The following is a 26,548-nucleotide window of genomic DNA, read 5'->3' as shown; positions in this document are numbered from 1 at the left end:
ATTACTACATTGCCTACCTGAGAGTTGGCAGGGGGAACACAAACCAACATTTTCTGCCAGGCCTTCTCCTGAATTGGAGAAGGAAAAGCCAATGTTTAAGAGGCACTGAGTTGATGGAAAGCCTCTAGGAATGTCAGTTAGTAAAACGGAAGTCTACCTTTAGACTCCGCTGTCTTCACTAAAATGGCTAAACATGGCTACAGGGTCCAGAGATTGATGCTGATGGCTATTTTTCTTGCATCTACCTTCCATGATGTCATGAAGTAGCTACTGGGGTCAGACAGTACCAAAAAGGGGCAGTTTCAGAAGCAAGTATTTTTCTCTCATAACTAGGAATCACTATAGATGGGAACAACAGGTTTTCCAAGTGTATCCGAGAAATAAGCTGTTCAACCAAAACTAATTACACAAGGACTTTTTACACCAAGGTGGCCTGAAAATACCGTATCCCTGGAAAACGGACTTGAAAATTTAAATTGCTCAAGGTTTCTAAGTTGTTTTCTATTCTAAATCAACCTAATTTAATTAGAATTAGCAAGGCCGATTTCCCCCTAGCAAGCATGCTGCTTTTGTTATGTGGGAAGTTCCTGAAGACCTTCCACATTCAGTGTACTCAGTTCTTAAAGGCGACCGTGATTAGAAATGGAAATGACATTTTTATCCGTTAATAATTTACCTGTCCTGCTCATTTCTTACTGGATGGGTGCCACGGAAGAGACAAGGTCCACCAGAATGATTTTGAGCACTTGGCTGGCTCTGAGGGGCACCTCTACACACACCCCCTTGCCCTCCGATCCCTTGGATTCAAGTGAGAAAGAACTATTTAGGAACATTTTGATGGACAAAGAATTTTTCAGTATACAAATATACTTTGTGTCAGTTCGTTTAAGTCTTTTCGGGAAAAAGGCAGAGTATGAATATGAATGTGCAGCTACCTGGCAGGTTCTTACTTTTATCCCTGGGAGGGAAACGGGGATCTGGTTCTCAGGGCCCCGGAGACTGCACAGTGAGTCTGGAGGCAAGAGGGAGGGGAGCCCAGCACAGGCTTCTGCTGTTTTTACAAGGATATAGGAGCTGGCATCTGCATTTTGGAAATCTTTTTGTTTTTTTAAAGATACATTCTTCCTTTTAGAATATTTAACATGAGTTCTTCTGAAAACCTAAGCCTGACTCAGGCATGGAAAGGGAACCTGGTTCTAGGCCGAAATCCGAACTGGAGGGTGGCACTACGTTCCTGGGAAGCTGATGGGAAAAACAAGTACAAGAATTCCAGATAGAGGTGAAAATGAGGGAAAACAGGAGTTGGGTCTTTAAAATGTCTCCAAAACTAGGCTTAGCCACACCTTCATTCCAAATAGCTCGGCCAGCTCCCTTTGACCTTGAGCTGCAGGTAGCACATGCTCATTTTAATCCCAGGAAAAGAGCTTTTTTTTTTTTTTTTTTTGTGGTAAATGCTGGAGGTGATCCTTCTCCCTTTCTGGAACACACACAAGCCCAGTCGGAACGAGACTGCTCATTGCATTCCATCTGTGACAGGTCGGGCATCTGAGGCGAGAGAAGTGAGGAAGACGGAGCACACCGACCCGTCACCCCCTCCATCCGTGTCCTCACACCAAGTAACACCAGCTTCAAAAATTAAGGGGAAGACATGTTTGAAGAAAGGGCAGCGAAAATGACTCATCTAGGAAAGAAAACAATGCAGCAGAACCACAGAGTCTCCCCATCATCTCCTAGGTCTGACCCAGTGTTCCAACTATACAGAGAGTGCTCTGTAAAACCCGGGGAGTCTAAGTTTTATTTGGCTTTTGTTGCTCCAAATACAAAAGAAACAATTATTTTGAGTACACAGAGTAGAACCATTTAAGATAATCATGGAAGTGAGTTAGGGGTTGGGACTGATTTTTGCCTTTTAAAGATCATCTGAACGCAGCTCCATTTTCCCTGTTTTGATTCCGCAGGTTTGCGAGCTTTCTGGTTGATTGAGAAGCATTACACTGTGCTCCCATCCAAGTTCCCATTACCGGCGGCGGCGTCTGTTTTCACCCTTAACGATGACGGTTTCTCAGGCAACAGTGGCATTATTCCCACTGTGCAGTCGCGGCGGCTACGTGAGCCCGACCAGCGGGGCAGCGCTGCTCACAGCCGCAGCCTCCCACTGCGAACAGCGACACGCTGCGCGCCGGGTCCCGGACCACACGAACCCCAACAGGATGAAAACTCACAAACACCCACGTGAGTATAAGATCTGGGCTTTTTTCTTTTAAAGGTAATTCATAAGCCTTAAAAGGTATTCTCTCCAGATTATAAAAGGTTAGTTAAAACTGTTTAATAGGAACAATCTTGGACAAGCAGAAACAGCTTTGATTTGGAGGATTAGAGCAACATATAACTGGGAAGGACTCCACAGGGATGGTCAGGTGGGACAGTGTGCACCTCTTCTAGAGACTCTGAATTAAAAAGATGGTGAGGGACACTCTGCCCTATCAGGGCACAACCACCTCTGCTAACTGTCTGCTTCCCACACAGGCTATGAGAGATCTTATTTACATTTAAAAATAGCTTTCTTCTTCAGTGTAGTGGAAACGCCCAGAGACCAGTCACTAAAACCCCTTCCTAGCACAGATGCAGAACAGCTTTATTGATCTCTGGGTTTGTCCAGTCATTCCGAATGTCATCCAGGTGGTTATCAAAATCCACAAGTGTTTCGTAGGACCGGCTATCCAGGAGTGACGCTGAGATCCTCTGGGCCTCTGGCCAGTCTTCACAGTAATCACTATGAGGTGAAACAGGAGAGATCAGCCTCTCAGCGGAAAACAGGTGGCTTTCCAACAGAGGAAACAGAAAACCGGCCACACACACAGTGGTATGAAGGAAAACAATCGTGAACGCCAGCAGACACTCGAGTTTCAAACACACAGAGATGTGCACGAAGAGTATGTAGCATGGTTGAGAACTGAAAGAGACCCCCTCCAAATGAAGATCTGAAGAAGCTGGAGCGGGATGGTGGATGCTTTCTGAGTGATTATTAATGACCAAGGCAAACGCCTGAGAGCAGCGCCCTGGGGCAGGGGGCAGACGACCCAGGGGTAACACTCAGGCTGTCTCAGGAGCCAGGGAGCATGCATGATTTCTGTATGAGGTTTGTACACTGCCCTGGAGAATATGCTAACTTAAAAACAGAAGGCCGGGGCCAGCCTCCCAGTGGGCGCTGGGTGCCCAGGAACAGCCCCCAGCGTAGTACACACAGGTCATCGCGAGCACGCAGCACTCACTAGTGTGGGTCCCTGCACCGCCATCGGTTTTCATGGTGTTCGTACACATGGATCGTAGGCACCACGCAGTCCATCGTAAACTTAGTGTTGTCTACCTGCGCACAAGACAAAGGATGCACTCGTGAACAGAGCTAACAAAGAGCCGGCAGCCGGCACGTTTCTGGAAGTCCTCAGGCACCTCCCCGTGGTGCAGACACTGAAAATCCAACGCATGCAATCACACCTCAAGTGTGGTCTAAGGTTAACTGCGTGTTATGCAGAATAAATGCTAAGTACTCCACAAAAGCGGAGCTTCTGAATATTACTTTTTCCCTCCCTGTTAGAATTCTGTCTGAACTGAGCCTGTGTAACAAGGCTTTTGATGTTCGCTACTGTCTACCTGACTTCTTCCTTCCCTGTGGGCTGTTGGCTAATTCAGTGGCTCTCACACTTAAACGTGTGTCAGAATCATCTGGAAGCTTATTAAAGCAGCCTGCTGAGACCCGAGAATCTGCACTTCTGACAAGTTCCCAAGTGGTGTTGGCACAGAACCCCACTTTGAGAACCGCTGAGCAGGAGCCCCCCCCCCCCCCCCCCGCCCCGCCGCCGTGGGGATGTGGAGCGTGCTGTGGCATTCACACTGCGCCTGCGATTCAGCAGCTCTGAGGCTGCAGCCAGGAGGACACCACAGAGGGCAGCACCGGCCTGCCGGAGCGTCTGCACAGACCACTCATGGGACAGAGCTCCATGTTAGCCAGAGGATGCTCGGCAACAGAAAACACGACAGCACCCAAGAGGGACTCACCATGATGAGAGCTGTATCACTGAAGCCCTCGGCTATTCTGGAGGCCACCTTTTCTGCAACCTGGTTCGGACTGCAAAAGACACGGCAGTGAGTTGACTGCGAACCAGCCTCGGCCGTCCCGCATGGTCTCCGTACGGCAGGGCTAACAAGCACCACTACACAGGGTGGCACTGATCACCTGCGCGCTCCTCCCGCCTGTTAGAACGGTCCTGGGTCACCGCAGGGGCCGCGAGGACTTGTGCCAAGGACAGGGAATGCCATAAGGGCAACGGGGAGCACGGTGCAAAGCAGGTCAGTGCGTTCGGGAAGAGGCTTCTAAACTGAAAGGCTCCCTGGAACCCCACGGAGAGCACCCCTTGAGGCCACAGATCCCCGCTGCACGCTCCCACCCACTGAGCTCTGGGCTAGACGCCTCTTGGGCCACCCACTCCATCGCACACTTGCAGAGGGACTCCGTCCACCTCTTAGCTGCTGGCAATTGAGCCATTTGACTTTTAATTTTGAAAATCCCTCGGCCATTCCAAATCTTCTCCATGCTTGTCAGCCTTCAATCTCGGGCTCTGGCCCCTCCCAACCTTGATAAATGATGACTTGCTACCTTAAGTCCATTAAGGCGAACTAGAGAGGCTCCCACATCGTCCCTGTGCCACCCCCCGGCTATTTTCCCATCCTATCTCAGGCACAGAGAGGCCTCCTCGCATCCACAGGCCCCTCCGTGCACACCTCCTTCTCGGAGGCCTCCTGTATGTTCTCTCCTCCCAGTGGCCCCTGCTCTGGTGCCAAATCTGAGCCAGTCTTTCCCTTCTTAGGAAAAAAATTTAACTGGTTCCCTCTAGCCCCTGTCCAACCTCTCTCCTTTCAACCATGTTTCTTAAAACTTTAATCCATTAATCTTTAATAAGCTGACAGTCCTGTCCCTTGGTGACCACTGTGCAATCTGGCGCCTGTCCCTTACCTTACCTTCGAGGGTCTGCACCCTGGAAGCCTGCCACGCACCCCCACCCTCCCTGGCCACCCCGCTGCAGCCTCCCGCGTCCGGGCTGCCAGCCTGCTCTAGTTCTCTGATTTGCTCCTCTTCTTTGGTCCCTCACAGGTGCTGCAGATGGGCTCCCTGCTTCCGCCTCCTCAGTTCACCCTGCCATCCACTGTGTTTAGGCGATCACTCCACACCTGGGTTTCCAAAATTGCTTCCTAACCGGTCTCAATTTCCAGGCTCTTCTTATTTCATGTATCCTGAAAACTCTCTCCAAATCAATTTTCCTGAAATGAAGCTTCTCAGCCTGGGCGATCCAGGCCTTTCTCCTTGTGGACCTAGCTACTGTTCCTACTCACGGAAGCAGTCTTTTGTGCGTCTTTAATTTCAGTGGAACGGTCTACAGACTGTCTCCCTCACATGCTCCTCCCCCTCACTCACACTGTCCCGTTTGGGATACCCTTCTACATTGGTATCTGTTTCCTGAATCACTTCTCATCTTCAAGGCCCAGAAAACACCGTCCTCTATGGGAGGTCTTGCTAAACTGCCTCAGAGGGGGTCCATTTGTCCCGTCTCTACATCCTGTTTATTTCTAAAGTGACTTAACACCTAATACTTAGCATGCAGCTGTCTTTCTGTGCATCTTATCTTCCTAGCACAATGAGAGTCTGAGCTTTTTGAAGTAAGGACTGAGCCAAGTATATTTTAACGGCCATAAACACACATTGATAATTGTGGGTTTACTTAAGGAAACACACTATACAATTATGTTGTGACTGAGCTGAAAAAAAAAAGGCAAATTAATAATGTTTTATGAAAATGAATTATTTTATCTAATTATTCTATTTTCAAGTTCAAAATTGAGAATTTATAGTGATGTGCTGATTGCAAGTCTGCAGGATTAGGAAAAATGAAACAACAAAGCAGTTTCAAAGAGAAAGGGCCCCAGGGGTTCCTGTCCCCCAGGCCACCATGAAAGCTCTGTAAGGGACAGCAGAGTTACAGTGTGTAACTGCAGGCGTGCAGGTCCTACGGCTCAGATGGCGAGTGCCAAGGAGCGGGACTGGAACCACGGAGGCCTGCGTGTTCATCCACGAAATGTGAATGACACACACTGACATCCCTAACTCACTCACACCTTAGGTGCAAAGGGAAAAGCAGCCAGCATTTGCATAAAGTATCTGCCATAAAGAAACTCACAAAATTATCATCCTAACATTTAAGATGATCATGGTAGCTAGTGACTTTTTAAAAAAAATATTTATTTGAGTGAGAGCGAGAGCACGAGCAGGGTGAGGGGCAGAAGCAGACTCCCTACTGAGCAGGGAGCCCGATGCGGGGCTCGATCCCAGGACCCCGGGATCATGACCTGAGCTGAAGGCAGACACCCAACCATCTGAGCCACCTAGGCACCCTTTACATTTTTTTTTCTTTTAAAGATTTTATTTATTTATTTGACAGAGAGACAGCAAGAGAGGGAACACAAGCAGGGGAGTGGAAGAGGGAGAAGCAGGCTCCCGCTGAGCAGGGAGCCTGATGTGGGGCTTGATCCCAGGACCCTGAGATTATGACCTGAGCAGAAGGTAGACGCTTAAAACGACTGAGCCACCCAGGCGCCCCTACATTTCTTTTTATAACATAAAATACTCATTGACCTTTTTTATTTAAACTCTGTTTCCTATGCTGTACTTTTCATCTCTGTGACTTTTATATTATACCTCTTAATCCCCTTCACCTTTCCCCCCACCCCCACCCACCTCCCCTCTGGCGACCACCAGTTTGTTCTCTGTAGTTAAGAGCCTTTTTAATTTATTTAGGTCTATTTCAAATATTTTTACTTTTAAGTAATCTCTACACCCAACGTGGGGCCTGAACTTACAACCGCACGTTACACAGACTGAGCCAGCCAGGCACCCCAAGAATTGGTTTGTTTTTTAGATTCCACATATAAATGAAACCATATGGTATTGTCCGTCTCTTGTCTGACTTACTTCACTTAGCTTAATACCCTGTAGGTCCAACCATGTTGTCAAAAACGGCAAGATCTCCTGTTTCACGGCGAGCATTAGTCTATGTATATATACACCACGTCTCCCATGTCCATTCATCCACGGCCGGACACTGGGGCTGCTCCCATGTCTTGGCTGTTATAAATAGTGCTACGACAAACATAGAGGTACATATATCTTTTCTAATTAGTGTTTTCATTCTCATTTTCTTTGAAAATGGAATTAGTGGATCATATGGTATTTTTATTTTTAACTTTTTGGGAAACCTCCATATTGCTTTCCACACAGGTTGCACCAATTTGCACTCCTACAGTGCAGAGGATTCTTTTTTCTCCATGTCCTCACCCATGCTTGGTATTTCTTGTGTTTTTGATTCTAGCCATTGGTGTGAGGTGACATATTGCGGTTTTGATAGGTATTTCCCTGATGATCAGTGGTGCTGAGCATCCTCCCTCTTGGGTCTGCTGTGCCATCTGTGGGTCTTCTTTGGAAAAACGTCTATTTAGGTCCTCTGTCCATTTTTTATTGTTTGCTTTTTTGGGGTGTTGAGTTGTATAAGTTCTTCATATATTTTGGATATTGACCCCTTATGGGATATATCATTTGCACACATCTCCCACTCACTAGCCTGCCTTTTTGTTTTGATGATGGTTTCCTTTGCCATGCAAAAACTTTTTATTTATTTATTTAAAGATTTTATTTATTTATTTTGAGAGACACAGAGAGAGAGAGAACACAAGCAGGGGGAGTGGGAGGAGAAACAGGCTTCCTGCTGAGCAGAGAGCTCGACGTGGGGCTCGATATCAGGACCCTGGGATCACAACCTGAGCAGAAAGCAGATGCTTAACGACTGAGCCACCCAAGCGCCCCCATGTAAAAACTTTTTATTTTGGTGTAATCCCAATAGTTTGTTTGAATGATTCTTTTTTGAAAAAAGTAATCATGGGGCTAGTAACAGTACCAGCCTCCACTTTGAACCAAGCACAAAGCTAAACATGGTGTATGTTGCTTCACTTTGTCCTCAAGACCAATTTCTGAGGCATGAGCTTTTACTACCATTTTATAGATAGGACCACTGAGGCCCAAGAGGTAAATCAGTAAGTCACCTATGATGCGAATCTAAGTCTACCTGGTTCTAAGGCTCATGCTGTGAGACACTGATAATCAGCTGACCATATATATATATATAAAAGAGATTTTATCTATTTGTCAGAGAGAGAGAACACAAGCAGGGGGAGCAGAGGCAGAGGGAGAAGCAGGCTCCCCGCTAAGCAAGGAGCCTCGTGTGGGACTTGATCCCGGAATCCCGGGATCATGACCTGAGTCAAAAGCACACACTTAACTGACCGAGCCACCCAGGCGTCCCAATCAGCTGAAATTTCTAAAAGAAGAGCAAATTTTTAGCTAAGTCTGGTTGAAGAGAGAAGTGAAGGTTTTCCAGGTAGAGGCAAATAGTATTAAAGAAGGAAATTAGCATAATTTCAGCTTCTGAGCTTCCAAGGTGTGTGGCCTTTGTGCAGTGACCATCTCTAGCTAGACTTTCTTCACCTGAGTGTCCTTGTGAGGGTTAGACAGGACGACGTCAGTAAATCCTAACACAGCAATGGCACACACACTGTGAGGACCGAATCCCCAATCTCAGCAGAGACTCATCAGAAGGGATTCAAAAGGGTGACTGGGCACTCTTGTCCCCCAGCTCATGTTTAATTCCCCGACAGCCCTGACAAGGGCCTGTTAGTAAGCAGGTAGACATTGATGGGGGAATGCAAAACCTCCTGAGCAGAGCAGGTGAAGGAAGCAGGAGACTCTAGAAGTTCTAAGCAGCACGAAAATGCTGTCTAGGTAGGAGAATTCTGGGCTGGAATGAGGTCCAAAAAGAGGCAGGAAGCCTGCGTAGCTGTGAGCCAAAGGAGGCACACAGGTGAAAGCCGTGCGTGTACGTCTGGGGCAACCACGTGAGGTGGGGATTTGGGGTGCGGTGGGAGGAAAGGGAGGCATCGACACTCGACAAACTGGTGCCGTTACCTCCTGCCTGGTCTTCTCGCCTTTCTGCAAGGCAGCTGCGGCAAAGTACTGCTCGGTTCAGGGAACCCTCCTTCCAAGGACAGCTCCCCACTGCTTACAAAGTCCAGTTCTAAAATCCACCCAGTGTCTACCTCATGCTGCCCCCTCCCCAGACGCTCTTCCCTCCTGCTCTCCACACGTGCACCTGACAGGACCTGCCCACTGCTGGGCATTCAAACGACACCCCTCCCTGAGGGCTTCTCTGGTGGTCCTAGTGGAGGAGTTCCGCAGGGCGCGTGCTGTCCCGGCCTCTGCACCGCCTTCAGGGCCCGTGGCCCCAGTCGGGCACTAGAGTCCTGAGCCAGCAGTATCTTTCATGTTCAATCCAGCAACCTGAGGGCAAAGGTCAAGAGCGTTTAGCTTTTGCTCGGCAGAGCCTGGCCCAGGGACAGTCTTTCATGTAACAAAAACCAAGACCGACAAGGGACCTGTGAATAGGCTCTGGATCAGAGAAGGACGTGCAGCTGTGGGGTCATCCACGCGTGGGAGGTGGGTGGAATCAAATGGAGAAGGGGTCCTAGAAGGAGTGAGGTTAGTAAGAGTGGCGGGTTCTGGGATCACAGACGCCCTGTCTGTGTGGTCATCCAAGCAGGGGCTTTAACAGGGGTTGTCTAGAACCCCGCATTTCGCTAGTTACCCTGCCTCCCTCTGAGTCCTGACTGGGGCATTTGTTCCTCGTCGATAACACCAGCTTACTGTATATTTCCAAAAACACTACTGGCGCCTGGGTGGCTCAGTTGGTTAAGCGACTGCCTTCGGCTCAGGTCGTGATCCTGGAGTCCCAGGATCGAGTCCGGTGTCGGGCTTCCTGCTCAGCAGGGAGTCTGCTTCTCCCTCTGTCCCTCCCCTCTCTCATGCTCTCTCTCAAATAAATAAAATCTTTAAAAAACAACAACAACCACAACAACACTACTGAGTCCACCCTCTGGCCTATGCCAGGCAAGTGCACATAACTCCAGGCGGCATTTTGGTCTGGAATCCTCCCCTGTAGCCCCCAAGGGCCTGGACACTGGAGTCAGCTGGCTCTATCTGACAGTGTGAGGAGAGCAGGAGAGGGCTGTGCAGGAGACCTCCCGTCTGGAGGAAATCACACAGAGGGCGGGGGAGCGATTCTTCTGGGGCTTTCCCTGTCAGGTCATACACAGCAGCTGGCTGCTGGCCGTGTCCCTAAACCAAAAGGCAGTGCCTCCTGTGAGGCAGACTTCTTGGCTGCACCCCTCCCTTCCTGCAGGCCCAGGGATGGGACCACCTTCTGTCACAGCACTACCCGCTCTGAGTACATACTGCCCAGACCTTAGGAAACAACCCACTGATGAGCCCTCCTCAAATCATCCGAACTCCAGTGTGTCATCAGTTTTTCTGTTGAGACAAAGGCAGAAAGAAAACAAAGTCCTCAGCTTTGCTCCACGAGAACCAGAGGCCCACATGAAGGAATCTGCCAGCATCACATCTTCACCACAGCCATCAGACCCTAAGGGCACCAAATCTAAAAGTTGTTTTATTTGTCTCCAAAGAGACAGTATTCTTTCCTAATGCTCTGCCCTACGCCATTCCTAGCTGGGACAGAAATCGGAGGCCTCTACCTGTTGCTTTCATTGTATGAACCCCCTTCAAGGAAAATAAAGAAGATATAAAACACAATCCCAAATTAATTTAAGTGCTGGGATTTCTGTTGTTTGGAATTACCCACACCACAGTTCCCCTCAAACACCATAAACAAGCATAAAAGGCGAGGAGGGGTTTTGCTCTCACAGAGATGACAGAAGTCAAAAGGCACATCAGAGATTGTCTGTCCCACGATCAGTCTTTCAGACAACAGGGTTTTTGCACGGACGTACCTGGCATCCTTGACTCGTTCATTAGCTTGATAATAACCGGCAATCACATAGCTATTATCTTTGCACCATGAATCAATCTGAAAGAGAAACAGAAATTGGGAAGAAAAGATGAATGATTTTCCCTTAAATATCACCTCTCAATAAACACAGGAGACCCTGTCCCCCCAAATGCTGGGACAAGACACAGTATAATCCCTGAATCCTCTTCCCCAGGAGAAAGGTCACACCAGCTTGCTGTCCACGGTCTGTGGGAGGCCACAGAAAACACAGGAGAGCGTGGCCTCACCCTCACTGAGGGGCCCCAGTGCCCACACACACTGTACGGGTGCAGTACTGTGGGGAGCCCGGAGCAGAACCAGAATGGGGACCTCGGTCTCTTGAAACCACGTCTTTTTATATTATATTTAAATTTCTGTATTCCTAGCAACAAACCATGAGAAACACTTCATGCCGGTGTGTGGGGTAAACAGGCACACGTGCACACACACGCTCTCCCACTCAATTCCCTCTCAAAATTGTTGTCTGTTTTATAATGCCACTCTTCCCGCATCAGATTTAGCTTCCTGCAGGTCTAATGCCATTATCAAAAACAACAAAAGGTCATCCTAACTGTTTTGCCATAATGGAATTTTAATAATATACTGCAATAAATTCTATTCTCAGTCTGCAGAAGAGGAAATAAAATTGATCCTCGTTTTTCATAGCAAATTAACTAGTTAAAAATACTCTTTTCTTTTTAAAAAAACATAGCTGTATTGCTTTTTTCTTGAATTCTGGTTTAGGGCTCAGGCAGTTTCCCCGATGACTAAAAGCAGACTTCACAAGAGGGTTACAGTCCAAGGTTCCCTGGCTTGCACAAGGATTTGAAGAATAATTCTGGCCTCCTAACTAAGAGCTCACAAATTACCATATTGGGTCAAAACCAAGGCTCAATGAACCAATTAGATGTTTTGGTCATCCACCCAAAAGATTAGGGCTATGTCTCCAAAATATTTACAATGGCTCTTTTCACTGTAACTTTGCTACAAATTACTCCCAAATCACTTACATTTTGCTTCTATCACCTCTTAAACGAATGGGTTCCAGAAACTTTCTGCTGCTGCTTGCAGTGGCAATTTCTTTCCTCTTCCTCTAAACCTGTTTCTTTGTAGTACCAAAGGGCATGCCTAGCTCTACAATCTGGCATCTGCCCCATTCCCTGACCTCAAACCCACATATCAGCCTCCCTTTCAGCGCAGCCCTCTCAGCCTTTGCTTGTACTCAAAGACCAGCCTCTTGAGTGTGTCCTCACTGACCACTTGGGCGTCCCTCTCTTGGCTCTCTGGTGAGGCTTGTCCTTTTATCCAGAGTCGAAACCAAAGATAAGTCTAAAAATGGGTCAGCATAAGGGCGCCTGGGTGGCTCAGTCCGTTAAGTGTGTCTGCCTTCAGTTCAGGTCCTGATTTCAGGGTCCTGGTATTGAGCCCCGCATGGGGCTCTCTGCTCAGCGGGGAGCCTGCTTCCTCCTCTGTGCTCTCTCTCTCTCTCTCTCTCTCTCTCAAATAAACAAAATCTTTAAAATAAATAAATAAATATGAGTCAGCAGGGCTGATTCCTTCTGGAAGCTCTTAGGGGAAAATCTGTTCCTTGTCTCGTCCACCATCTAGAGGTCACCCACATTCCTTGACTGGTGGCCACATCACTCTGACCTCTACTTCTGTTGTTACATCTCCTCTCTCTGACCCCGCCTTTCCTATCTCCTTCTAAGAACCCTTGTGATTACAGGGGCTCATCAGATAATCCAGGTTCATCTCCCCGCCTCAAGATCCTTACCTTAATCTCATCTGCCAAGTCCCTTTGCCAAGTAAGGTCACGTAGTCATGGGTTCTGAGCATTGGGCTGCGGACGTTGTTGGGGGACCATTTTTGGCTGACTGCAGCTACATGTAATATAAGGATTATTCCTTGATGCTGCTGCTGTTCTGACCACTCCAGGAGCTGTCTTTAGTGAGCGCTCCAAGCTCTCCCAGATCCCTTCCTGGGTTGGAGGCAACAGTTCAAGACTTGTCCCCCAGCAGATGCACATGGTGTCACCTGCATCTGCCTCAGGGAGCACAGAAAGTACCTGACGTGAAGGTGATTCTTGTGACAAACATAAGGGCCTAACCAATTCCAGCAGAAAAACAGTGTCACGACCTTGAACTTATAGTAGAACTCTCTGAAGAGACTGCCCCCAAAGCAAACCAGGTCGTAACAGCTCTGGCTTGGTTTTAAAACTTTTGAATGATTCAAACAAGGAAAACCAAGTTAACTGTAAGGATGCTTTTTTTTTTTTTTTTTTTTAAGATTTATTTATTTGAGAGAGAGAGAGAGAGAGAGAGCGCGCGAGTGGTGTGTGAGCAGTGGGAGGGGCAGAGGGAGAGAATCCCCAAGCAGACTCCCCACTGAGCACAGAACTGTGGGGCTTGATCCCACAACCCATGAGATCATGACCTGGGCCGAAACCAAGAGTCAGACCTTCAACTGACTGAGCCACCCAGGTGCCCTTGTAAGGATGCTTATGATGGGCAGGTACAGCCTGTCCACAGCTGTCCAGATAAACATACAACTTAAAAATGGAAAACACAAAAGGGGGGATGTAGAACTGACTAAGGGCTCCCACCAGGCACCAGAGCCCACAGAGATCGGGTGAACAAGTTTTTAGTAAAATGGAAGCATTTTCTTTGACAGTTTCAAAAATGGAGCCAGACCTCATTGGGTGAGAGTGACCAGGAGTGTGGTCCAAGTCAGAGAGCAGAGTGAGAAGAGAGAGTGTGGGGAGGAGGAGGCAAGGATGGGGTGGGCAGGTCTTGAGGGGCTTCAGAATCCTGCAGAAAGCCCAAATGGCTCATTAATGAAAAGCTTTAGTGGATTTAAGAGGCAGCTTGCTCAGTTAAGTCAATTTGTGCTCAAGTGGGACAGGTCAAGGCAAAAGAACTGAGCAGCTGTCTGACCTCTGTTCTCTGCAAATCCATTTTCCATCTTCCCTGCTCTCCTGCCACACATCCTGTGAACAATCCAAGTGAAGACCACAGTTCAGGACAGCACTCTGAAACCTGATGTCAACTTAGTACAACGGACTCTGCATACAGAGTCCAAATTTCACACATGCTTCGTGATTTATTCCACCTTTCAGAGGGGAAGGAGGACACTTTTACCGTGCATAAGCCCGTCACCCTCTGTCCAATGCCTTTCTGGCTCGTTCCATCTCAGACACACAGGAGAACCACTAAAGGCACCAGGCCCTACCTGTTCATTCCCAGTTCAGCTCTGCACAAAGAAACCAGCTTCTCCCCGCAAACTTGCCAGCATTTGCATGTGTGACACTATACGTTTTCCAAAGCACTGTTACCTACCTCCTGTGACTACGCCATCACCACAAAGCCGGTAAGAGAGACCTGATAAGAGCCATTCTGAGGAGGGCATCACTCCCACACTTGCCACTTAAAAGCTGAGGGTGTCTGTAAGCCTTGCTGTCTGCAGCAACAAGCAGGCCGTGGGAGCCTGAGAGGGCTTGCTAGATTCACTGAGAAGAAAAGCTCCTTCTCAAGTGGGATGCTGGTTTTTCTATGCAACGGGAAGGAGCTGGAGCCATGAAAGTAAATGGGGGTAAATGGGATGGGGAGAGGGTGAAATTCAGTGGGGAGAACCGAAAAGAGGACCGGAGCAGCCGTGTCCCTCCTCCAGGCTAGCACGTCAATGTTCTGGAGATAACACGGGGCAGAATAAGTAGGGGGCTTAGGAAAGAGCTAGAGGACAGTAGCCCATGCAAATGAGCACAGAGAAGGCACACATGGAGGCAGCAGAAAGAATTCTGGGCCGAAATCAAGGTGATGAGACCAACCGGCAACTAAGAAAGTCATCTCAGCAGAATGTAATCAAAAGCTGCTCCACAGAACCAGGAAATCAACGAGGGGAAAAAGACAAAAAGGGATTACAGAAACAGCAGATCTACGCTAATTTTCCTGCTAACATTTTATGGGTTTTTGCTATTAGAAATAATTCCGTCACTACCTACGTCACTACCTACGGTTATTAGGATAAATAACAGGCGTAAGTACTTAAAAAACAAAACAAAACAAAAAGCACCCAGAAATGCAAGGATTTTTTTTTAAATGGAAAATTATAATGAAAAGCTTTTCAAAGGAATCTGGTGCTGCCCTTTGATGGACTGCATATCAAGCCAGTCTTTCCCACTTACTAAAAATAACTACAATATGAAACTCCCTGAATAGAAAAAAGCCACGAGAATAAAGCCTCATTTATACAGTTTCATGGATTTAGAAGCCTTAGTAAAATCACATCTATCATAGCTGATATTTTGATAAACTATGGCCGATATGCTGAGATCATTGCCTTCGGGTTATAAAGTTGCTAAGTCAAAAGCTGAATGGCACAAACATAAATACCTTAAATGTAATAAAAATTTTTCAGATGTGCGCGCGTGGGTGGCTCAGTCGGTTAAGTATCCGACTCTTCATCCCAGCTCAGGTCTTGATCTCAGGGTTGTGAGTTCAAGCCCTGAGTTGGGCTCCACGCTGGGTGTGGAGCCTACTTTAAAAAAAAAAAAAAGTTTCACAGAGTCTAGTTTAGACTTAACTTTGCAGGATGGGAGCCTCAAACACTGATGGGCATGTCTGGGGAAGTGCTGCAAGCTGAGAGTGAGGGCAGAGTGCAGTGATACAGGGGAGCAAGACCAAAACAGGGCCTCATGCAGTGCCCCTCTCCCTCTTAACAGGCTGATGGCAGTGGGCCATTTTAAGAGTCAAGGTCTCCTCTGGGCATCTTCCCTCCCTAGTAAGTGGTTTGGGAGGCAGCTCTGCTCCAGCGCAGTTGTTTATAGTTCTTATGTTTAATTCCCTCAAGTATTGCATTTATATCTTATAATAGTAACGTAACACTTTAATTCTGTAAAGATTACTTAAGAATGAGAAGTGCTAATAATACTTTGACAATTCCAACTGAGGTTCAAGTTTGTCTTTAAGATGCTTAGATATTTCTGATAGAATTTTAAATGGATTTAACGCAACACATCTCTCCCCTCTGGCTATTCCTCAGCTAGCCCGCCCGACTCTCTTCTTCATCCACCCCATAGAAGCCAACAGTTCTCAGGCTTCTGTCCATAGCTCCCTCCTCATCCCACATGCTGCCCTGCCAATATGGCCTGCTCTCACAGCTTCAACTGTCATTGAGAAGCTACTGGTTCTCAATCTACGTCTCCAGTCCATCCATCTTCTCAACTCCAGACCCACTTTTCTTTTTCTTTCTTTTTTTTTTTAAAGATTTTATTTATTTATTTGACAGAGAGAGACACAGCGAGAGAGGGAACACAAGCAGGGGGAGTGGGAGAGGGAGAAGCAGGCTTCCCCGCTGAGGGGGGAGCCCGATGCGGGGCTCGATCCCAGGACCCTGGGATCATGACCTGAGCCGAAGGCAGATGCTCAACGACTGAGCCACCCAGGTGCCCCCAGACCCACTTTTCAATGTTCAACACTAATTCATCTTCATTTTCCCTCAATAAATGGTACCACTGTCGTCCAATGCATAAATCAGACACCGAGGTGTCTCCCTTGTTTCCTTCTCCCTCTCTCCACATATGATTAATCACTGAGTCTTGTGGATTCTTCCTCCTGGTTCTCTCTCTCCTCTGCATCCACACTGCACTCAGTGTAGGCCACCTCTCTGCCTCTGGTCTTATATGCACTCTGTCTCCTTGCTGCAGGCTGGGGCGATCAGAGACACAAATCCAACTGTGCGACTCTCCTCCAGTGGCCTCCCTCTGTCCTCATGATGGTGCCCCAACTTCTTTGTGTGATCTGCAAGTTGCTGTACGATGAAATCTGTCCACTGATCACCTCTCTACCCCTGGTCCCTTTACACTCTAGCCCCCCCCCCATTTCCTTCTGGTCTTTGCACACACTGGTCCCTTTGCCTTGAATGCTCCCCCTTCACCTCCCCCCTACCCACCCCCCCACCCCCCCCACCCCCCATTACTATGGCTGGCCCACTGTGTCACTCCTTGCATGCCCACTTCTCCAGGCTGCCTGCCTTCCCCCACTCTGGAAGCCTGGGTTAGCTATGGACCTCTCACCATTTTGCTTAAGCCCACATATAGCATTTATTCTTTGGTATTGTACTTTCTGCTTCCTGCAAGTTCAAGTGCTAAGCAGGTGTTGTGATCCACAGCCAAGCGCTCCCCCAGCACAGACCTGGCACACTGTTGGAAAACTGAATAATCCTGCATTAATGCTCCTGGTAAATCTAGTTCCCTGCAAGTGACTGCACTTCACATATCCAATCACCCTGCAATTCCCCTGAGAGCAGAATAATTAAGGCAGAAGGATGAAAAGACTTGCATTAACACATACACATGCACACCCCAGTGATGATTCGGTACTGACAGCACATTTCTTCAAGAGCTAAAATGACTGATTTTCTAAATATCTACATCCTACCCATGTCCTCTCCAGAGATGATAGGATGAAAATCATAAAATGGCTCAGTTTAACAGGCACTCAAAGATGTGCCCAGTAACCTCAGGGCAGGACCGTTGGCCCAGGGATACTTCCTGCTTACACGGGCGTCATAATTAGGTGAATTGTGAAACGGGTCCATTTTGCTTAGTGTGAAATATAGACAAAGGATCTCTACCTACACCTCAAACTTACTACTTTTTCTATGAACTAAGTAACTTTTTTTAGGATTATACTTGTGAAAAGTGAACAGTATCTCAACTCAGGCGCTGAGACAGCTCTGAGGTCACAGGTTATGTTCCCTGAGGCTTGAACAACTCGGGGGAACTTACAAGTGGTCTTTTTTCCTCCACTGACCGACACCCAGAAGCCACTGCCTAGAGCTCAGTCCCAGCCCGCGGGTCTGTACGCTGAAGCTCTCCCGGCCGCGCGGCGATAAAGCAGCGGTGCCAGCAGCCACCTCGGAGCGCGGCTACAAGGTCCTTCTAATGTCACAGGGAGTCCTTCGAGTCTGAAACCTGGGTGCATGCTAGGGGGAGCCAGTGGAGCGCGCGACTCTTGATCTCGAGGTGCTGAGTTCGAGCCCCACGACGGGCAGAGAGCTCACTTAAACATGGGGCCAGTGCAGCTAAGCCATTAGTGGGGACGGGCCATTCTCCTTCCGCAGCGCTCACGCACATTCCAGGGGACGAGCGCCCGCCAAGTCAACGCTACCCTCCTCGACGTGTCTCGACTCTGGGGCTGCGGAGCACTAAGGTCCCCAGAACCACAGCGTCTACACTCGCGGCAGACAAGGTCCGTGCTCGGTGACGGTGCGCGGGAAGCAAGCTCCAGCGTCTAAGTCCCAACACAGCCAGATCCCCGACAGAAACGCTGCGGAGCCACGGCCCCCGTTAGCGGCGGCTTGTTTCTAAAAAGCCTACGGGTTTGAGGAAGTGAACGCGACTCGCCACCTAACGCGTCCCTAAGAGCACGCGCCACGGCGGCTGCTCCCCGTGCGCCCGCGGGGTACCAGGTCCCTCGTCACGGCGACCGCGGGGTGGGGGGGGCGCGTCCAGCTGGGACCGCCCGGAAGCCGATTTCCTCACCCGCAGACTCCGAGGGGAGGGCAGGGGAGGCCGTCCTTCCCGCGCTTACCAGGGTAAGGGCCACCTCCAGCATGGGCGCGAGCGCCAGGGTGCCGTGGAAAAGGGGGATACAGTCCACGAAGAGGGTGTGGTGGGCGCCCGGGCCGCCCAGGGGCAGGTGCTCCTTGCGCGGCTTCTGCTTCTCGGCCACCAGCAGTCCGTTGACGGCGCAGTGGGGGTACTTGGCGCCGTGCAGCACCATCTTGCAGTAAGCCTGGGTGGTCAGCTTCACCCCGGGCATGCTGAGCCCCGCAGGGCCCCGGAGGCCCTGGCGCCGGCTGAGGCCTGGATCCCCGCCCGGCCGCGCGGCGCCTCAGCGGAGAAGCGGGACGAGGCGACGGCTGCCCAGCGCGGCCCTGCGGCCGGTGGAGGTCCACACAGGCCCGGCCCGGCTACGGGCTGGGCTCCTCACACACCGACTCCCGCTTGGGAGAAGCCGACGCGCCCGCCTCACTCTCCACTCGCGCCTCTGGCCGGGCGCCGCCGTAAAGCGGTCTCTCGACGCCGCCGTAAAGCGGTCCGGCTCGGCCTTTTGCGACGCTCGCTGCGCTTCCCTGCTTCCGTTTGGGTGACCTCCGGCGCGGCGGGGTCCTCCTCGATCCCGTGGTGCTCCGCGTGCGCCCTCGGTCTCTTCCGGTCGCGGGCAGCCGGGGCACAGAGGGCGGTCGCGGCGGTCGCGGCGGGCAGCGGCGGGTGGCAGCGGCAGGTGAGCGGGCGGCGGGCTGCAGGCGGCCCTCGCCGCGGGGCCGGGGAGGGCCAGGAACCCGGAGGTAGCGGGCGAGTGTGCCCGCGGCTCGGCGCCCGGGCGCCAAGAGGGAGCGGTGCTTGGGCCTCGGAGTCCGGTGACATTGAGGCCGGCCGGCGGGGGCTCGGGGCTCGGAGGCCGCCGGGTCGCGGCCTGTGTGCCGCCTCGCAGCATCCGGCCCGGCTCCATCTGCGCCGCCACCGCCGCGAGCTGGGTTCGAGCTCTGACCTTGGAGCGCCCGCTGGCCGAGGGCGGGGCCCGGGGTCCGCGCTGCAGCCTGGGCCCGCAGCCCTCCAGCCACGGCTTGAGCGACCGTCCCCGGTTTAACGGGGCTGCGGGAGAGGCGCTCCGTGTTCCAACCCAGAAGCCGCCCAGCGTCCGCCCACGCGCGGGCCAGGCCCGGGGAGAGAAGACGCGGGGTGCGAGCTAGTTCAGCCCTGACGTCATGCTTCTGTTTATTCTGTCTCAAAGGGGGTATTTTCCTAATGCGTTAGGAGTCCCTTTCGTCGTCAACAGTCCCCTGAAAGGGCCAGTTTTAAAGCAGGGGGAGCTAGGGGAAAAGGGCCCGAAGCTGGAAGGGCCCAGGTGAGAGGTGGGTCATCCAGGTCATCCGTTGTCCGCAGGGACTGGAAGTGGACCAGGCCGTATTTGCAGCCTTTCTGCCTGCCTTTCCCTTCCTATCCTACGCACCTATTAGGTTTTTAATCAAATACTCAATTGCGTGCAGTGCATGCCGGTCCCTTTGAGCTGTTTATTCTTTTCCGCCAAACAATGGAGCCTATCATGGCAGCTCAGCGCTGTAGGGTTTCTAGCTTTTTCAGTCTTAGGAAAACTGCTTCTCCTTGTTTTTTAAGAAAGCCAGTTTTTTACTAATTTCCTGTAGTGTGTATATGTTATGGTATTTGGTTTATAATGAAGCTCCGTAAAAACGTGTTGACTGCTATGAAAAACCTCAACTTAGGTTTTAAGGAAGAACAGATCATCTATGCTGGGGGGAAGAAAACAAAAAAAGGAATTCCTAATAGGTGTTTGCCCTCATTCATGGAGAGGGTGTACATTTTTATCTTTCAGAATGTTGGCTACCAGAGTGTTTAGCCTAATTGGCAAGCGAGCAGTTTCCACCTCAGTGTGTGTACGAGCACATGGTAAGTGTAACTTTTCTTTTAAATGGGCTGAGCTAATTTCTTTTTGCTCCCACTATGTGTAAGCCCTTGTCCTGGAGTTTCAAACGCAGATGGCCTAAAGTGGCTGAGATCCTGATTTGGCTGTTGTGGGACTTTTGGGGGGCTATTTTAACAGGGCATGCTTCTAGATTACAGAATATTTATGAATCATGTTGAATACCAGTCTGAATCTTTGTTTATGCTATTTCTTTTCCCCCCTTTTCCTTCCCTTCCCCCTTTTTTCAGGTTCAAGTTCCACCCCTTTCAAGAGATCTCCACCATACTTGACTTTAATGATTTCCTCTCTCCCCGCAAAAAAACACCCAGCCAATATTCTTGAATACCATTTACATTATTGGGGCAAGGGACGGGAAGGAGCTTGGACTTCTAGCCCGAGCAGAGTTTAATCTCATTTCTGTCTTGGACGAGCTACTTACGTGCAGGAATCTGTTTATGTATCTTGGGGCTCAGTAATCAGTAACTGCTTTATGTGTGAATTTTTCCTTGAAATCGTGTCCTTGAGTTGCTAATACCGTTGTCTTACATTTCCCTCTCTTCCTTACATTGCCCAGGATAACACGTGGACACAGATAATTTATTTTATTTCTTAAGATTTTACTTACTTTATTTTGAGAGATAGCGAGTTAGCGAGAGAGAGAAGCAGACTCCCTGCTGATCAGAGAGCCCGACGCGGGGCTCAATCCCAGGACCCTGGGATCATGACCTGAGCTGAAGGCAGACGCTTAACCGACTGAGCCACCCAGGCGCCCGACACAGATCATTTATTAGTAAGAGTATCATTGAGATAATTTGTTATTTAAATGAGTAAGTAATAAAAGTTTGTTGTTTAACTAGTACATATGGAAAGAAACACTCCTTCATTGAAAGCCTAGGAAGTCATTTATGACAGATTATATTTTGTTTTTATTTTGGCTTTGCGTATGTATTTTCTTAGCTTTTTTGTTTGTTTAGTTTGAGGTGCAATTTGCGGAAAGTAAAATGTATTCTTTCTAGGTGTCCCTTTGGTCATTCTGGTTTTTTATAAGAAGCCAACTTCTTTTGGGGCGCCTGGGTGCTTCAGTCGTTAAGTGTCTGCCTTCGGCTCAGGTCATGATCCCCCAGGGTCCTGGGATCGAGTCCCGCATCGGGCTCGGCGGGAACCCTGCTTCTCCCTCTCCCACTCCCCCTGCTTGTGTTCCCTCTCGCTGTGTCTCTATCAAAAAAATAAATAAAATCTTTAAAAAAAAAGAAAGCCAACTTCTTTCTCCTTATGGTGGCATTGGCCATAACTTAGTCTTAGGTATTGTTTTGGCAGAGGAAATTAAAATAGTTCCTTTTTGAAATCCTTGAGTGGCTTCTCGTGCCTAGGGTAAGATCTGCAGCTAGCCTGTCTGATGTCATCTCGCTGTATTCCAGCAAGCAAACGACATAGGCAAACCAGCCCCCCCGGGTTGCTCAGCATCCCAACCCCCAGCGGTATGGTTCCTTGCAGGCAGCGGGCTGCTGTGCCTCAGCGCCGGGGTGTGGGTGGGAGCTTTCTCCTACTCGTCAGCCTCAATGCAGCCGTTACTTTAGGACAGCCTTTCCCCGCCACCCACTGTGAAGATGCTGCCTGTCCTACATCACCCTGCTTTGTCGTTGCTTGGAGCGGTGACGTACTGCGGTTTGTTTGTATTGCTGCCTTTGCTTCTGGAGTGCAAGCTCTGTGGGGCTGACGTCCTGCCTCCTCCATTCCCGTGTCTTCACACCGTAGGCTGATGGCCACCACCACAGTCCGCTGAACAAGTCTTGTTTTTAGCTTTTAGTCATGCAGGTCGTACCTGAATACACAGACCGGTTCCACATAGAATACACCGCGGAGCACCACTGGCGGCCACCACTGAGTTGGGATGCTTGTGTGGTGACACGTCCGACTGAGGGGGCAGCTCCTGTTCCCCGGACCTCAGCAGAGGCTCCGTGAGAAACCCAGCTGCGGACACAGATGACGAGATGCTCACTTGAATGCGAAAGTCTCTTCTCTCTCCTCCTCTCTCCCTTTAAAAGGAATGCTTGGTATGCTAGTCTTTGCGGGGTGTGGAGGACCAGGCCCAAAGTGCTGAAGAGCCCTGGCAGCCCTGAGACTGCAGATTGGCCAGTCTCGTTCTAGAACATGCAGTTTTATGCTGAGGGTGCTCCAAGGTTCTGAGCATTTGCATTTTTATAACTTTAGATGTAATTCACACAGCGGACATTTACCCATTGAAAGTGTGCACTTGAGTGGTTTTCACTTTAGTCCCTGAGTTGTGTCCTAACCACCACAGTCAGATTTAGAATGTTCTCATTACTCCAGTTTGCCTCTGTTTTTAGTGATTAACATGCGAGCTGAGTGCTAGTGTACAGCTATTCTTTTCAGTCCACTCATTTTGATAGACTTTTAGAATTTAAAATTGGAAAGTAATTCTGGTCATTTCCACCTTAAATTTTTTGGGGATAAGCTTGAGTATATGTAAGTATGCTGGTCATTTGCATGGTAAAGATAAGCATCTAGAGAAATTCTACTTTGAGGTGAAATGATTTTTTACTTTTGTTAACATGATTTGGGAGAATTTAATCGTTGGTACTAAGCTAGTAGAAGTGAAATGTTTCTGCAGGACTTCGTACTTGTCCAGACCAGTTTGGATCACAAAATTTTCTTGCAGATGTATGATAGAATTGAAAAAGCAGCTTTTAGTAGCTTTATTTAGGGAAACCCCTAAATAAAAATAAAGCTATTCCTTTCTTTTCTGCTTTCTGAACTGTTTTCCTCTTTACTTGAGTAATACCCAAATATGTGCCTGTTGTAAGGCACTGAAATTTCTATCTCTGTGATCAGAAATCCCCATTTTGTCCTCTCCCCACTGACAAGTACTGGGCTTTACCCTGCCAGGAGTTTTGTGTGTTCAGTTACATGTATGTATAAGGACACACACACGGTTTACAGTCTTAGAAAGAAAAAGAGCAAGCCCTGTATTCAGTGACTCACCAAGTACATGACTCTCCATGTTGAGCTGCCTTACTCCCCTGAGTGTTGGGTCTTGTTTCCCACTGTATACGCACCCGCCCCCAATTCCCTTCCTCTGCTCCACCTGTTCTTTTTCTTGAGCCCTCGCTCTATAACCCCTGATTCCCATGTCTACCTTGCGTCCTGCTTCTAGCATGTGAGCACCAGGGATCTTCGTTCCCTGATCTCAGATGTCTAGAACCGCGGCCAGCAGGTAGTCGGTGCTCAGTGAACTCGGACCTGTGGATGCGTGGCTCCGGGACACGTCTGTGGAGCCCAGTGCTTCCAGCCTCTGCTGGACACGGGTTATGTGTTTTTGTTCTAATGACAGTGCCGTACGTCTCGGTTTCTGATCTTTAAACGCTTGTTCTTTTATGAGTTTTCTCTTGTTTATGCTTCTCGTCCTTAGTGTGAGTCTCTTACCGAAGGGCCCTCATCGAGTCCAGCGGGTGCCCTCTGGGTGGCACCGTTAGCCGCAGACGATGCCGCCTCTGCGGGCACCTGCCCCGGAAGACGCGTGCTGGCCGTGATGAAGTGCTTCTGTTACCCCTCGTTCTGCCGTCCGGGCCACGGGGGACAGGCCTGCTTGCTCCCTCCTTCGCACGACAGTCCCTGAGCTGCTTGAAATGCGGCTGCAGCTCGCTGGGATAACTGAGGTCTTCAGGCTCTACGTGCCTGTACTCAGTTCGCTTTGTAACTCTGAACCTACGTGAATATTCAGATGTTTGTCTACCGTGTTTTGTAGGAAGCGTCGTGAAGAGTGAAGACTATGCTCTCCCGAGTTATGTCGACCGGCGTGACTATCCCCTGCCCGATGTGGCCCACGTCAAGAACCTCTCTGCTAGCCAGAAGGCCTTGAAAGAGAAGGAGAAGGCTCCCTGGAGCAGTCTCTCCATTGATGAAAAAGTTGAATGTGGGTATTGAAGCAGGAATATTGGCAAACCGTGTGAGGGAGAATTTTGACTGGTTTCTGGGCTGCGAGATGGAGGGTGCTGCCCCGAGACCAGCGTGCTTGGGAGGCCCAGTGTGCTGTGTCCTGCGGGGTCGATCCAGGGCCCTGGCTTTTTGGGCTGGCTGCGCCTCTGCCCAGGCCTCTCTGTCTGTGCTCGGGGCTTTGGTCCGCAGGGGGGAGCATGGACGCGGACACAGAGCAGCGAGGTAGGGGTCAGTCGGCTGTGGAGTGTGTGGATGCAGCTTCTTGGCACCTCTGCTGAGTAGGACTGGGTTCACTGTAACTTACTGATGGAACATCAGCACAGCAAAATGCTGTCAGTTGGGAAAGGGGAGTGAAAGTTACGGGATTTTGCAGATCATACGCTGTAACCTGAAAAAGAAAGAAGTCACTGTTTTTTTTGTCCAAAGTAGACTCTGTGCGTTTTCTTCCCTTCATCATGCCTTGTATATGTGTGTGAGCACATGCACGCACACTTTGTCTTTTGGCTATGTTGGAGAAATAGGAGAGCCCTGCAAGGAGGGGCACAGCCGCCCTCATTCCCACAAATGCCTGTGCTCTCTTCCCAGTGTACCGCATGAAGTTCAACGAGAGCTTTGCTGAAATGAACAGGAGCACGAATGAATGGAAGACGGTTGTGGGCACCGCCATGTTCTTCCTCGGCTTCACTGCTCTCATTCTGATTTGGGAGAAGCGCTATGGTGAGTGGGGAGGGGCTGTAGGCCTGCCGTCTCGGGTTGCAACCACACGAGACCTGGATTGGGGCCAGCGCCGGTGCGTGGACTGGGCGCCTGTGCACGACAGGCACCGCCGTTCTGGGACCTATTCCAGGATTGTTCGCTGGCTTTGAGAAACCAGCTCATGTTGATGGCAGTGTGAGCCAGGCTCTGACTGACTCACGGCAGGCTGTGCTCTATAGCAAATGACTTCCCTTCCCTACTTTGTATGGCACACCACCTTTCCATGGTGCTTTATTGGCTCACCACACAATTATCAAAAGGTGGCGTAGTGAAGGTTTGATCAAGGAAAAGGGCACGGATTCTCATCGAAGGGCTATTTCAACTGTATGGGGACTGCATCTCGGTAAGCAGAGTCCTAGGTCTTCAGACCTCACAGTTCTGCTTAGACAGCGTCGGGGTTGTCTGCTCTTTCCGTGCTGCCTCTTTCGGTTCTTTGTGTCCAGGTGGAATGGGTTTTTCCCATTCCAAATAGCGATAATCCTGTACTTCTGGTCTGCTGTGGACACGGGTTACTCATACCTATGTATCTGATCTCACTAGTGCAGTCACTTGTGGCTCTGTGCCCGTGCTAGCCTTAGACCCCATTATCTGCGTCCTACGGAGGAGACTTTCTGCTCTTAGCTTGTATTTTACTGCTCATCTTTTACCCACAAAGGAATAATATCGAGAGTTACCAGTGCCCAGAATTCAAAGCCTGTGTGTGTGTGTGTGTGTGGGTGGGTGCTGGTGTGGAGTGGCAGGCGACTTCACTAGCCTGGCGGCCAGTGTGTGGTGTTGGGGAAGACCTGACCTGAATGACCCGTGGGCTTAGAAACGACTCGTCAAGACAGTGTTGTCTCATGAAATTGTTCTGGGCTTTAGTGTACGGCCCCGTCCCGCACACCTTTGAAGAGGACTGGGTGGCCAAGCAGACCAAGAGGATGCTCGACATGAAGGTCAGCCCAATTCAGGGCTTCTCAGCCAAGTGGGACTACGACAAGAACGAGTGGAAGAAATAGAGGAGCGCACCACTCACCCATCTGAGCCTCACCTTGCTCTGCCAGATCCACACAGCTCAGCATCTTCACTGGAAACCGTTATGTTGCATCACCAGTGCTAATAAACGAGCAGCTTACGTGAACTCCATTGTGGTCGGTTCTTTGATAACTAAATGAAAATACCTGTTTTTTGAAACATAGTTTCTCCCAAGTGTCTGACGTCAGTATATTTTGGGTATAAATGAAATGGCAGGAATAAATTGTTTTAAGGGGATATCATATAAAAGCCAAAAATGTAGGGTCCTGTGATGTGAGATATTTGGTTTTTGATGAGATTTTTAGGAGCATAAAATCCCATTACGGAAGCTGGACCAACAGAAGTCCCCATGGCTAC

At 49.5% G+C, this 26,548-nt stretch overlaps 2 protein-coding genes across 2 annotated transcripts; one reads left to right on the top strand and one right to left on the bottom strand.

Annotated features, from left to right (window-relative positions):
- Window positions 1-2,311: 2,311 nt before the first annotated feature.
- EMC8 (ER membrane protein complex subunit 8) lies at window positions 2,312-19,038 on the bottom strand. The gene is made up of 5 exons (XM_036101034.2): window positions 18,569-19,038; window positions 10,942-11,018; window positions 4,057-4,126; window positions 3,273-3,367; window positions 2,312-2,773 (listed from the first exon to the last, which is right to left on the bottom strand). Exons 1-5 carry the CDS (start codon window positions 18,797-18,799, stop codon window positions 2,614-2,616), a joined length of 633 nt encoding a protein of 210 aa, XP_035956927.1. The 5' UTR covers window positions 18,800-19,038; the 3' UTR covers window positions 2,312-2,613.
- A 92-nt stretch (window positions 19,039-19,130) lies between these two features.
- On the top strand, window positions 19,131-26,297 carry COX4I1 (cytochrome c oxidase subunit 4I1). The gene is made up of 5 exons (XM_036101035.2): window positions 19,131-19,264; window positions 20,375-20,448; window positions 24,231-24,398; window positions 25,007-25,138; window positions 26,039-26,297. The coding sequence occupies exons 2-5, from the start codon at window positions 20,376-20,378 to the stop codon at window positions 26,173-26,175; spliced, it is 510 nt and encodes a 169-aa protein (XP_035956928.1). The 5' UTR covers window positions 19,131-19,264; window position 20,375; the 3' UTR covers window positions 26,176-26,297.
- Window positions 26,298-26,548: the final 251 nt, after the last annotated feature.

Source organism: Halichoerus grypus, chromosome 15, assembly GCF_964656455.1.
Source record: "Halichoerus grypus chromosome 15, mHalGry1.hap1.1, whole genome shotgun sequence".
NCBI classification, from domain to species: Eukaryota; Metazoa; Chordata; class Mammalia; order Carnivora; family Phocidae; genus Halichoerus; species Halichoerus grypus.
This window is presented reverse-complemented; position numbering and strand designations above follow the sequence as displayed.